We start from the raw sequence: 14,623 nt of genomic DNA on the forward strand, positions 1-14,623 counted from the left end.
TGCGAAAAATGTTAAATTGGTGGTTATGCTAAAGTAAAATTTTCAGTGTCACACTGAAACTGAATTTCTCAGATCTACAGTAAATCTTTTTTTTTCCACTTAAAATTTTTATTATTTTGGCATTTCACAATTTTTTTTTTTTTACTAATTTGACATTTTTATTGATTTTAAATGTTCAATACATATTATGTAGTATAAACTATTACATCTTTTTCTTGAACTATTTTTTTTTTTATCAAAAATTTAAATTTATGCCCCTTACACAAACAATTTTAACAACATAGTGAAGCCCTTCCCCCTCCCTCTAGTGAATCTATAAGTAGTTCACGGACCAGAGTAACATTGGTTTACAGTTACACAACTATCTATTGTGGTGCTGTTTGGTAACAATGTTTCTGGTGTTACCTTCAGGTGCATACCTGTATATGAAAAGATTTTGGGGGTTACCCACTTTAGAGCAAGCAACGTACAACTGTCCATGTGAGAAACACAGGCTCTCCAAATTAATGCCGGCTACGTTAAGTGATTGACCTTGTGCTTTGTTTATAGTCATAGCAAATGCAAGTTGGATTGGGAAGGGCACGTCGCTTGGTAGCAAAGGAATACGCGGAATGAAAACATTTGCTCCCTAGGGCTGGGGCCCCACGGACTGGAAACACCGTAATTTTTCTCCCTTGTGGAAAAAATTGCAGTGCGGACACGCTGTGATTTCCAAAACTGTTGCAGTTTTGAAAATCGCAGCATGTCAATTATATCTACGGAAACGCCGGTGGCTTTACCGTAGATATAATTGTAAACAGAAAGTCAGCGGAGGAAAACTTCATGAAATTTGTGTTCAAAGCCCTGCAGGAAGAACCGTGATGCGTTCACGCCCGTTGGGTCTTAGCCTAGGGGTGCATTCACATGGAGCAAAATTGGAACCCATTGAAGTCAATGGGAGGCTTTTTTTTCAGTGCTGAATCCGACGCGGATTCCACACCCAATTCAGCGCCATTTTCCTATGTGTAAACGTACCCTTAGAGTTTCCCATAGGAATAGTGGCATCAATAACATTGGGCATGAAGACTCTTAATGCAAAATTTTGTGCCGTTACTTTTTTTTTTATGCAGATTGTGAGCCCCATATAGGGATCACAATGTAACGTAAATATGTAATGTCTTTGTAGAATGGAAGGAAATACACACAAACACGGGGAGAACATACAAACTCCTTGCAGATGTTTTTCCTGGTGGGGGATTCGAACCCAGGACTCCAGCACTGCAAGGCTAACCACTGAGCCACCGTGTTGCCTCTTCTGTTACATATTTTTGGTTGGTCAAGGTTCTGAAACAAAATTACTGTGGCTCCTATTTATAAAGTGAGTGTATGCGGTGTCATTCTAGGAGGCTCCAAAGAATTTAGGAACTCCAATGGATACATTATGGCTTGTTCACGCTCCATGAGTGAATCGATGGACATGTATGTGGTTGTTAGACCAGGCAGCCCCATTGCATATGTCGTATATGGTCATTTTCAGAACGTTCATCCTTTTGTTCAGATGTTTCCATATTCCTTTGCTTCAGCCTGCCTTATCCAGTTCTTGTGAAGACAACATTCCTGTTGCTCTGATGTCTCAGATACCTTAGGGCCTGTTCACACGGCGTAAACGCGCGTTTATTTTGACAAAATACACATGTAAAAATAAGACTCCCATTGACTTCAATGACATTTTTTTACACATGTAAAAAAACACGTCAAAATACACATCAAAATAGATGTGTAAAATGTCATTAAAGTCAATGGGAGTCTTATTTTTACACGTGTATTTTGGCAAAATACACGCGTTTACTCCTTGTGAACAGTTCCTTACATTTAGCCTGTCTCATCCGTTTCTTTTCAAGCTGCGAGTCACTTTACTTGTCTCAGCTCTGACACAATTTTGCGCTCTTAGCTTTTGGATAAACTTGCCCAATAGGTGGTCATTTTTGGGCGGCATTTTAAAAAACAGTCCTTAGTATTATGAGCCTTTAGTATTCACGTGACAATGATAAGAGGGTACTATTCCGTTATCGGGTCAGCAGCAGCGCATTTCAGCACCAGCTTTCGGGACAGCAGTTCAGTTCAGCAGCGGGAATTACAATGACATCCGAGGACTGCTGGCCCGATGCTTGTGCCCAGTAGCCAGTACATCAATGACCCCCCCTCCATCTCCTCCTCCTTCCAGTGCTGCCCCCCAGCTCTCCTTACATCTACCCCGTACCCTCTCCCCGCCACATGACTAAGCCGATGCTGGCCCGATGATAGAGGCTGTGCTTGTGTGTAGTAGGCAGTACATCGATCGATGCCCTCATCCTCCTCTTCCTTCCAGTGCTGCCCCCCAGCTCTTCTTACATCTGCCCCGTACCCTCTCCCTGTAATAGGCCTCACCGTAAATCTTGAGCAATGAATGCTACTAGATAGCCGCCGGACGCTGCAGAAAGTTTGTCCCTCCGGCTCGCTGTAGCTCACCGTTCCTATAGTCGGCGTGTTTCTTGTCAGGGCCTGGATTGAGCCCCGGTGTCTTTCCTTTCGGTCTCGGTACTAGCGCTGAGGTGAGGCCTAGTCGTGTGGCGGGGAGAGGGTACGGGGAAGATGTAAGGAGAGCTGGGGGGCAGCACTGGCAGGAGGAGAAGGATGGGGGAGGGGGGTCATCGATGTACTGGTTACTGGGCACAAGCATCGGGCCAGCAGTCCTCGGATGTCATTGTAATTCCCGCTGCTGAACTGCTGTCCCGAAAGCTGCTGCTGAACTGCGCTGCTGCTGGCCCGATAACGGAATAGTACCGATAAGAGACGTAATAGGATGAATAGTAATACAGAGCGGCCATCACACAGTATTACTATGACCTGAAGGAGCAGCTTCACAGGCAGACTTGTGGAGTTGCCCATAGCAACCAATCAGAGCTCAGCTTTCACTTTACCTCAGCAGCTTCAGTGATGAAAGCTCCTGTATAGTACAGATTTCACATTTCCCCATTATATGTATAGGGCCTAACTTCAGGGGCCCAAATTTCATGATGGGGGGACGTTAGAAAGATGTAACACGCGCAGTATTCTGCTCCTGTGCGTGGTGAAGGGGCACAAATTTCACCCAAATCGGGAGAGAACTCTGGATTTGTATAGCGCAAACTACTACAGGATTATATATATACTGTATTTTTCGGACTATAAGACGCACTTTTTTTCCTCCAAATTTCGGAGGAAAATGAGGGTGCGTCTTATAGTCTGAATGTGGGTTTGCAGCATGGCCGCGCTACTGCCACCGCTGGTTTTCTTCAGCGGCAGGAGCGTGACAATCTGCAGGCCCCGGCAGCTAAGACACTCCCCGGCATCCGCCGGTCTATTACAGCAGATGCCGGGGACTGTCTTAGCTGCCGGGGCCTGCAGATTGCCGCGCTACTGCCGCTGAAGAAAACCAGCGGTGGCAGTAGCGCGGCCATGCTGTAAATCCGCTCCTCCTCCGCAGGTCCCGGCAGTCAGTTAGCCCCCCCACCGACCCCATACCTTTAGTGATGCAGGCCGGCTCCTGCACGGCGAGGCCGCAGGAGCCGACCTGTTCCGATGACAGCCGGGAGCCTAATGAAGGCTCCCAGGCCTGTCATAGATATATATTACTATCGCGGCTGGTCTATGACCCTCCGCGATAGTAATGTATAGAATCTCCCATAGACGGCAATACACTTGTATTGCCGTCTATGGGACTTGCAATCAAATGATTGCAGGTTCAAGCCCCCTAGGCGGGGGATAATAAAATAGTAAAAAAAAAAAAAAAAAACACTTAAAAAAAAAATATAATAAAAAATAAAATAAATAAAAGTTCACCTCCTTTCCCTAGAATACATATAAAAGTATAACATTACTGTGAAACATACACATTAGGTATCCCTGTGTCTGAAAATGCCCGGTCTACTAATATTTTTATGTACAGTGAACGTCAAAATCAAAAGTGCTAAACTGCCGGGTTTTTCTCTCTGTTTTGCCTCTGAATTAAATAAAAGGTGATCTAAGCAATAAACATTTCCCAAAATGGTATATCTAAAAAGTACACCTGGTCCCACAAAAAAAAACGCCCAATACATCCCCGTACAGCTGCAGGGTCACCTGTCAATGTGGCCTTGCAGCTGTTCCAAAACTACAACTCCCATATATTAAATATTTTACCATTTTTTGCCTGAAAATTTTTTTCCCCTATTTTTCTCCTCTAAAACCTGGTGCGTCTTATAGTCCAGTGTTTTAGAGGAGGTCCAGTAGTATGTGTATATATATATATATATATATATTTTATTCAGTCGGACAATCAGATATCTTCTAATATTGTTACCTTAATATATTTATATCATTCAGATTTTTGTACTGATTTTTTTCAGATATCATTGTGATATTGTATGTTGTCGGTGCCTGTCAGATTATTCTGTTTTACTTCCATGTGTCCTTTGGCATTTTTTTCCATCTTGCCCTGCTGTATTATGTAATTGATGATTTTATATACTAATAAATGTATTAATTTTATGATTTAGTGACTCTGGTTTTTTCTGACCAATACTTTTTCCAATTGTTAGCTATAATAAACAGAGGCCCAGGGGAAGCGATTAAAAATGACTAACACTTATACTTTCCCTACCTCACCTCTCCTGGCTTTTTCATCTGTACTCTTCTGCCTTTGCGACCTAGGTCCTGCTCCCCAGACATCACTACTGGGGCTTGTGACTGGGTATCAGCAGTCACGTGGGCACAATGACGTCATTACACTGGTGCGCCCCATGTGATCGCTGGAGCCCAATCACAGGCCCCAGCAGTGAGGCCTGGTGAGCAGGACTTCAGTCCCTGACCAGAAGAGCACTGGATTGGATGCTGAGCCCAGGACAGGTGAGTATAATTTTTTTTTTTTTAATCACTTCCCTGGGGCTGGCATCTATTGGAAAACGTCCCGGCGATAGATAGGCCCTTTTCTATCAGCAGTATGTATAGCAGTCGGGGAACCAGGCTTTCTCCGACTGCTATCATGGTGGTCTGGGACCCTAGCCATTTCTAGCTGGCTGTGGGCCCCGTACCCTATGCCAGTGCAGAGTGGGCCCCCTCAGGAGCTTGGGGCCCCATCACTTGCCCTGGTAAGATGGGTGGTGACATTGTCCTTGAATACACGCATAAACTCCTTTTATGGAAGGCCATGTCTGTTCAAAAACATAAAATGGAAATTTTTCACAGTCACGTGACTTAAGGACTTATGAGTCATTACCTATTCATTATGTTAAGGAGAATTAATCAAGCAAATTTGACAATCAGTTTAATGAAAAAATATGACTTACTCCAACATTTTTTATTACTGAAAATTCTTTCCAAAACCTAAAAAGTTTCAATAAAATAAAGAGCATTTGTCTTTGAAAATGAAGACACTTTGTATAACAAGTTAGAGAATTGGGTCTTAAAATAGTGGGTAAGAACATGTGGCATTACATGCCAGTTCATGACCAATAATCTAAGTGATGTAAAAGAACACAAAAACACAGTCAGGTGCATTGAAACTGAAGAACTAACAAATCCTTAGTCTTCTCGACAATACTGTAAAAATAATTGGACTTAAAAGGGGTTATGCAATGAAAATTATTGTATGGGATACTGTGCCGATTGGTGAGGGGCTGAGACACCAACAGTTTCAAAAACTTCTTTGTGAAAGTCCTATTCAGAATGTAGCGGTGGACACTGGATGCATGCCCCACTGTATCAATGTCAATGGGAGGACCGAACACAGCCACAATACACTCAGCTATCTCTGGCACGCTCAATTAAATAAAAAGATTGTAGGTGCACATTCTGAGTGCAAAACACCCTTTTTGGGCTGGGGGACATCATAGCAAACAGACCTCCTGGTCAGCATCTTAGCCTATGGATAGGGGACAAAATTTTCATGGCATAACCTCTTTGACCAACATTACCTAAAATGGTATAGGTGCTCAGGACATATAACAAATTATAAAAGTTGCATTTATTTCTTGCCTACATAAGTACTCTTGACAAGTACTTAAATTTTTAATCATATCTTGCATAAACTTTTTTTGTAGAATTAGAAAAGAAACAAATAAATAGTTTTCACTGCATGTATTTTGTTTTTCTCAAAATGTTAGCTAAGAACATTCTTAGACACATGCATGTAAGACATTAGGTAAGTACAGTATATTTACAAAATAGACAAAAAAAACTATTGTTTATACAAACAAAAAAACAGTAGACAATTTTTCTTTATAAAAATATAGCAATACAGAAATTTTCAAATAACCAAGCTGCCAGCAGAAATAGATAAATTCTTGCTCATCTTTCTTTGGGAAGTGGTATATTTTCATTTCGGCTCTCATCTGGAGTAGTAGTAAAAAAAAAAACACAAAAAACCATAAAATTCTATGGACACCAATGACATTGAAAAATTATTTCAACATAATTCAACTAACATATTATGTTAGTGCAACTATTTCCTAGGTCACAAATTCTACAAGGGAAGTGTATGTCGAGGATGTGGTTGCCTTCACTCGCTCCTACGTACCAGCACAGCTTCGAGGCTATACCGCTTTCTCCACTACAATTCATGAAAGATATTCTCTCTCTCGTGCTCACACAAGTACTGTAGAGAGCGATTTTCTGCCTGCAGACTACTTTCTGTACAGAGAGGCTTCATGCATACAACCAAGTGTACAATCAGAATACATTCCAATATTTTTAGGGCAGTTCCTTTTCAGATCTGTCTAAATTCAAAGGGAAATATAAGAACAGAACCAAGCACTGGAACATGCGCAGATTGCACACTCAGGCTGTGTCTGGCTTCATGGCCACGACCAAGTGGATCACCTCCCCTCCCTTGTGCTTTCCTCACTATCTACAGTCTGTATTTAAGTACTGATGTAGAGAGCAAATTAAAGAGACAATAACGGAAGTGCTTTAGTCCTTATAAGGGCTCAGCAGATAAGCACATTTTGCACAGCTGACAGATGGCTTATTGTACTGGAACCCCAGCTACCCGCCAGCCTCCAAAGAACAGAGACTGATGTCATAAGTATAGCCCCTTCTGCTAGATAGCAGACATGGTCATAATGACAGTTACCTAGCTGTAAACACAGCAAAATTGGTAAAGGAATGTAACTTCAGGTAATTTAAAGAGGACCTTTCAGAATGCCCTTCTGACAGTAGGGAGACATTGGTGCCGAAACTAACGGCACAGATACAGTGCCTTGTGAAAGTATTCGGCCCCCTTGAACTTTTGCCACATTTCAGGCTTCAAATATAAATATATCAGATTTAAATTTTATGGGGAAGAATCAACAATTGGGACACAACTGTGAAGTGGAACAAAATTTATTGGATATTTTAAACTTTTTTAACAAATAACGGGCCGAATACTTTCGCAAGGCACTATATCTCCAAACATGAAACATAACAAAAACTATATAATATTTAGGCATAATGCCACCCATTTTCTACACAATGAATGCAGTAAAAATACAGTAAAAACAGTAAAATTAAGGGCTGGAAACATTTCTCAGAATAGAGCCTATGGGTATGTTCACAAGGAGTTTTTTTTTCAGGCAGATTTTGCCGCGGAATCCGCCTCAATATCTGCCTGTAAAAATGGCTCCCATTGCCTTTTTTCCCGCTAGGTAGTAGTGGGAAAAAAAGAAGCGACATGCCCTATGTTGCTGCGGATTCTGCAGCACAGTCAGCCACGGTGTCCACGGCTCGAGACATGCTCCTGTTTAGGTCTATTCATTTGGGCCTAATCAGGAACGGGATGCTGCGACGGAATGCTGATGCTGCATCAGCATCCCATCGTGCCTAGCTGTGCGGAAAGTTCACATGACGGAAAAGGTTTCTGTCACCTTTTCCTCCATGTGAACATACCCTAAGGGATTAATTAAGAGTATGCAGAATATTTAGCCTTGCATACATGGTCATGCTGTTAGACATCTTGGTGCTAAATAACACTTCTAAGATTATGATTCTCAATATTTACCAGTAATTACAAATATGGCTATATTAAAAAATACAGTTTGAAAAAACCCCCACAAAAATAAAACAAACAAAAAGCAACACCCCATGGGGCAAACATATTATTTATTTATTTAGCTAGCTTACATATATAGCATACCTTTAGGTTTTTCTTTCTTTATCTAGAGGTTCTTCATAATGTGTCTCTTTTTTGCACGTTTTGGAGGAATAGGACAATCAGACATATTCAGATGATCAAACTGATTGTCCACTCTCTTGCTTAGATTTTTTGGAGTCATACCTAAGAAAACAATTTTGAAAGTTAAAACCTAAACCAAACCGAAAATGCAGCATATGGTGAAATCCTAGTTTATAAGACATAGTATGTCCTCATAGGCAGCAATTAGTCCCAACAAGAGTTCTGAAGCTAAATGGGTTCTCTGGCAGCTATATAATCAGATGCTTCCGGAAGTTGGTGGACTAAGAGGAAACTTTAGAATAATCCAGTAAATTACAAATATTGTGCATTGTGGATAATCAGGATTTCCAGAAATTTACAGTTTTTTCTCTTCTGTTTAGTAGCTCTCTTGCTCACACGCATCCCCCCCTTCGCCATATAAATGTAGCTTTATAGTCATACTGCACACACTGTCTGACAAACCTCAAGTTAAAGGAAGTATGTCAGCAGTAAATTGGTTATAAATGTAATCCCAGTACCTTATAGAGATTTTATAGGTTTCCAAATATGTCTCTGTAATTCAGCTTTGGAGCCTCATTTTCGTGTAAATCCCCATTTTCTCATCTCTAATTAAGACTATAAAAATGTACTTGTAGCATACCCTAACAAGTATAAAAAACCAGACCAATAGCAGAGCACGTACCAAGTTTTTTCTCTACCTCCAGCAGAGATCTCTCATGTTCCTCAAACTCCTTTTTCTTTTGCTGCATATCTGGTGAATCCATGGATTTTATCTGCTTCATAAGCTGTTCACTTACTGTCTGGGACCTGCTTACTGCTGCACGATACTGCTGTAAAAGATCTTTATACAAAAGAAAAAAAAATGCATAAGCATATTCTGTATAAAATGTCAACTCCACTAGCACAGAATGTATTTATTTTTACTGTAGCAAATTCCGATCATCATGAATAATCTTCATGGTTGTTGGTTTTCACTGATCACGGGCATTAACCCTGCTACTGCCTCAGTCAAATATGACAGAGGAGCCATTTTCCTAGTGAAAATTGCAATGTATTGTATTAGTGATCAGATGCCCTGGGTGATGAAAAGATACATAAAAAGAGAAGAGCTAAAAAGTTCATATCACTCCTTTTCCCAGAAACAAATATAAAAATAAACAATGTAAAACATAAACCCATCTGGATGATGCAGTTCAGTTCTGGGCACCAGTACATAGAAAGGATGTCCCAGAGTTGGAAAAGGTTCAACGAAGGGCCACCAAACTGATAAGGGGCATGGAGAACCTCAGTTATGAAGAGAGATTAAAGGACCTACATCTGTTTTAGCCTGGAGAAGAGGAGTTTAAAGGGATATATGCTAAACCTGTATAAATATTTAAATGACCCATAGAAGAAATATGGAGAAAAAGCTGCTCCATGCAAAAATCTCGTCAAAAGACAAAAGGTCCACTCTTTCTGCCTGGAGGAAAAAAAGGTTTAATCTCAAGAGCTGACAAAACTTCTTCACTCTAAGGAATGTGAATCTGTGGAATAGCCTACTCCAGCAACTAGTCACGGCAGACACAGCTACACTAACATACAAAAGTACAAACATATAAAAATATTTTTTCAATATGGTGAATGCTGTAGTGGGAAAAAAAATTAAAAAGAGTTGAGCCTTTATTTTTTCACCTCTTATAAAAATAAATACATAAAAAGTGATCAAAACATCAGATATTCACCAAAATGGTATAACAATAAATCTGGGGCTGCAAAAAAAAAAAAAAAAGACGAAGCACCATATACAGAAATTTATAAAAGTTGTGGGAATAGAATATTGCGACTCCAAAACAGAAATACTTTTTCAAATTTCTAGATTTTTTAAAAAGGTGTTTAAACCTATAAACTTTATACATTTGGTATCACTGTAATCATGCTGTCCCACAGAATATAAATTACATTTAATTTTGGCCACACAGGGAATTCCCCAAAAACATAACCTATAGAAGAGCACCACAAAGCAGTTTTACTCTAATTCAACCCTATTCCCAGTACACTTTATGGGATATTAAATGGTACCACTATGAAGTACAGTTCATTATGTAAAAAAAAGCCTTTATACAGCTCTGTAAACAGAAGAATTAATTTAAAAAAAAGTCATGGTTTTTGGAAGAAGTGGAGTAAAAAACTAAAATTTAAAAATGTATATGGCAGGAAGGGGTTAAAGCTAGTATTCTGCAACACAGCATTTGGTGGGAGAAGCCTGCAGTCACAAACATTGTATATTCTAGACTTCAATATTTCTAAAAGATAGTATGACTGACTCTTCTTAAAGTGAAAGTCCATCTTTTGCAAAAAAAAAATTATATCTATCTATCTATCTATCTATCTATCTATCTATCTATCTATCTATCTATATTTTTTTACTTATGGTGATTCAAAATTGTGTGATCACTAAAGCATAACTGTGCCCCTCAGCTGTGATCAGTACAGAGTCAGTCTTTCTATTGAGCCAATACACTGTTCCAACTGAACAGAGTAGGCTGTGACAGAAGCACTTGTGAGAGAGATGTCTCCATTCACGGGAGTCTCAGTACCTGGATCTCCACACATAAAAATTTGTGACATGTCACTTTGACGAAAGCTCATAATATATTTATATAAGAGGTCTGAGCTCAATTGTTTCGTCACTGAGCCCCAAATCCTAAACTCCTCTTCACTCATATACAGCACATACAAGGATTACTCAGTTGTGAGCTCAAAAGTCATATGTATTTTGTGTGTTTCTATTACATTACATATTATACATATATTATTTGGCTCATAGTACCCCTGACTAATGACTGAACATATTGCAGACATCTGGCAATACGTTTCCTCACTATGCATTGAACAACCACTTAACATCTGTAAATGTGTACTGGAATTATCCAAAGCCCTGACTAACTGGTCCAAAAATTTCAAGCCATGCAAAGGATGCACTTTTCCTCTTCATACAAACCTATATCAGAAGATATTTTGTCATATTCTTTGGGCAGTGGAGCTCCAAATACCATTCCTCTAAGCTGGGCTATGGAAGGGGCTTTATTCTGCAACCCACCGAACTTTCCATTGCTACGGATTCTGTCTCCATCTCTAGTCAGCAGAGTTGGGCAATGCGAGAACTTAACAAGCTAAATGGAGAAATGAATAAAGTAGTATATTACTAAAACAGACAATTCAGGAGGGGTGACGTCATGCTACAAGCTTTGAATTTGAAAGCTGCTTAAAATTCTGGGCTGAAAGGGGGCCAAAGGGCCTGTCTTCTAGTTATTGAATCTGCTCTACACCATTCCTTTGCAAGATTTCCACCAGAAAACTAAGGTTGAATCACCAGCCTTAGTATAAATTATATGCAGGCATGGATAAAATTAAGTGGTCACTATTTATGCAGGGAAATCATCAGTAAACTACCTTTCATATACAAATTAAGAACAATGGGAGCAGATTGAGATATGGTATAATCTTGTGATTATTGGCATGTAGGGCTTTGGCTGCATAATGTTACCGCAACCTAAGGGACGTACCCTTAAGTGAATCACAGCTCTACAGAAAAGATGCCAAGTGTCTGTACACTTTTCTCAAGAAATATCCACAGTGTATTTTGGAGCAGATTTTGTAAAATTTGTAGCTGCAAAATCTGCTCAAAAATGCTCTCAAACTGTGTACTGAGGAGCACACAATGCAATGTGGGGGGTGTACTGAGGAGCATATATTACTGTTGGGGGGGGGGCCTGCTGTGGAGCGTATAATACTGTGGGGGGAGCTACTGTGGAGCAGTTAATCTTAATTTATTTTTAAAGTATATTTCGGCCCTCCAATGGTCTGAGGGACAGTGAACTGGCCCCCTGTTTAGAAAGCTTGAAGACCCTTGAGGAAAACAATGAATGAGCGGTAGTGACCGCTCATCTCAGGTGTCCATGTCTCAGGCTCCCCCTGTAGCGAGGCAGTCACAATTAGAATTGACATAGAATAGCTAGACAGATCGTGAATGAGAGAGCAGTACTAGTCAAGCACTTACAACTACTGAGAATATGGCGTAGAATCTGAAAACATGGCTCTCAATGTCTCCAAAGCAAGGAAAATGTGTATCAATATGTATGAGACTACTCAATCATATCAGTCTGTGGCTTTACAGTGTGAAGTCCATGCACATGATAAATTTATCTTGTCATCAGCAAATTCTAGGGCGTACTGGCAACCCATTTGGAGCCCTATAATGCCACAGGATAAAAGTGGTTTAACACCATAGTAAGCATTGTAATGAAGTTGGTTCCTTACCTCTTTTCTGTAGTTGTTAGCTGCATCAAGGTTATCAAGTATTATTGCTTCACCTAAAAGCATGCTAAAAACTGGAAGAAAAAAAAAAAAAAAAGGAACACACAAGGAAAACTGTGTCATTTTATCATGTTAAACTTGTTTCACTAAAAGAGAGTAAGATGATCAATGAGAACATTTCGCCACTTGCACCCAGTGTTGTAGAGTAAGCAGTGCTGTTACTTTTAGTGCCAAACATGCTACTAAGACTAGGTTCACACTAGTGCTTGGGCTATATTGGAGGTTTCGGTTCCCCATTCCGCTTGAAAAATGCAAGCAGGACTTTTCTCTCCGCATGCTTCGTGTGGAAACTGGGCAGACACCCGGTGGACCTCATTATAGTTTCCACGGGTAACCGCTTTTTAAGCAGATTAGGTTTCCATTCTTCAGGTCTCTACCCAAAGAATGCAATACCAAACGCTAGTGTGAACCTAGTGTAAGACTCTTTCTGCTGTCAATTCGGTGATCTTGCAACAGAGCAGATTCTAAGCTGTCACTATTTGCCTTTGAATGGACAGTGTGCCCCTTTGCCTGCTTCTGTCCAACACCACTACCTACTTGACAGTAGAAAATTTTATTGTTGCATCAGTCACCAAACTTAACTGCACTGATTGCTCAGGAACATTGGGGTCTAGAGAAAAAATCCCAACAGTGCTGTCATTAGTTGAGCAGATGCACAGAACTGAAGTTGATTTAAGTGGTTAAAAGGTCCAGTGCATGGCTGGCACATGGATATCATCTGTGTGCCGCCTGTGCTTCCATGGCCATGCTTGAATGAACAGTAACTGTGGACGCATGGACGCAAAAGCGGACAGGAATAGGTCCTGTCCTGAGTTTTGTGGCACGGTCATGTATGTGGGCTGAGAGAAATGAATGGGTCAGCACACTGACCTAGCCCACAGTCCTGTGCAAGGGGCCTTAAATGTGATCATATTTTTATATTTATTATGTACTTATATTTTACCTATTTCACATTGTTCTTTGTTTTCTGTGAATACCAGGAGATCTCGAGCGTACACTGGATTACCAGTAGCTTGAAAACATGACGATCCATTACGCAAGTGTGGCAAAGGCCTTCAAACAAATCAATATTATAAGTTTATATACATACACATGGAAAAGTATACAATGATAAGGACAGACAACTCAAAGTTAGAGTATATTGCAATATATTTTAGTATGAAAGAAACTAAATTCTTTGACATTAGTGCAGGGGTAGGGAACCTTCGGCTCTCCAGCTGTTGCAAAACTACAACTCCCAGCATGTATACTTGCTCTGCTGTCCTTGGTACTCTCATGGAAGTGAATGGAGCATGTTGAGAGTTGTAGTTTCACAGTAGCTGGAGAGCCGAAGGTTCCCTACCCCTGCATTAGAGCATTATATTTATTAACATTTTTTTCTAATTAAGTCTAATGTCTATCTTTTCATGATTAAAATGTCTTCTATTGCAACTCCATTGTCTTATATTGCAAGTGCCATTCATGTGAATAGGACTTGGCTGCTATTACAGACACAGCTTATGGAATAGTGGCATTTCTGGAAGATGAAAGCAATGCTATTCTATCTAATCTTACAAGACTTACTCAAACATAGATGTAAACAAAAGCATTGTGTTTTTCAGCCTTGCTGTTATAAAACCAATATCGGTGAGTTCACACTGACTTTTTTGCAGGAGGATTTTGATGTGGAATCCGCCTCAAAAAATGAGGGGGGAAAAACGTTATACTTTCTTTTTTTTTCAATGTGTTTCCTGCAAAAACCTGTAGCGTTTTTTGTTTTTGTTTTTTAAAGTGGATTTTCCAGGTCATTACAGTGTGCTGGATTTAAAAAAAAAAACAAACAAAAAAAAAACCTACATCATAAAAAAGTGTAAAAAAAAATCCCTTTAGAACATTTTTTCAGCTTGCAAAAAACTGTGTGTTCACATACCATGTTACATATACACAAGGTAATATAGTACTAGTGCTTTATGTAATACTGCCATATAAAAAAACAAATTAATTAACAGCATACAAAAAAATCTGTGGGAATAATACAAACATACTGTGTCCATATTGAAACTGTCTCCCAGTCCCATATCATCATTCAGGAGTAGTCAC

At 39.9% G+C, this 14,623-nt stretch overlaps 1 protein-coding gene across 1 annotated transcript in view; it reads right to left on the bottom strand.

Annotated features, from left to right (window-relative positions):
• Nucleotides 1-6,249: 6,249 nt before the first annotated feature.
• Nucleotides 6,250-14,623, bottom strand: part of SMCHD1 (structural maintenance of chromosomes flexible hinge domain containing 1) — a 100,728-nt gene continuing 92,354 nt past the window's right edge. Inside the window, exons 43-48 of the mRNA XM_075270624.1 lie at nt 13,488-13,597; nt 12,488-12,558; nt 11,169-11,340; nt 8,871-9,029; nt 8,150-8,290; nt 6,250-6,368 (exon numbers count right to left, since the gene is read on the bottom strand). Of these exons, the coding sequence (XP_075126725.1) occupies nt 8,172-8,290; nt 8,871-9,029; nt 11,169-11,340; nt 12,488-12,558; nt 13,488-13,597 (631 nt within the window). The 3' untranslated portion in view covers nt 6,250-6,368; nt 8,150-8,171. The remainder of the gene's footprint in view (nt 6,369-8,149; nt 8,291-8,870; nt 9,030-11,168; nt 11,341-12,487; nt 12,559-13,487; nt 13,598-14,623) is intronic.

This window comes from Leptodactylus fuscus, chromosome 4, assembly GCF_031893055.1.
Source record: "Leptodactylus fuscus isolate aLepFus1 chromosome 4, aLepFus1.hap2, whole genome shotgun sequence".
Taxonomy (NCBI): domain Eukaryota; kingdom Metazoa; phylum Chordata; class Amphibia; order Anura; family Leptodactylidae; genus Leptodactylus; species Leptodactylus fuscus.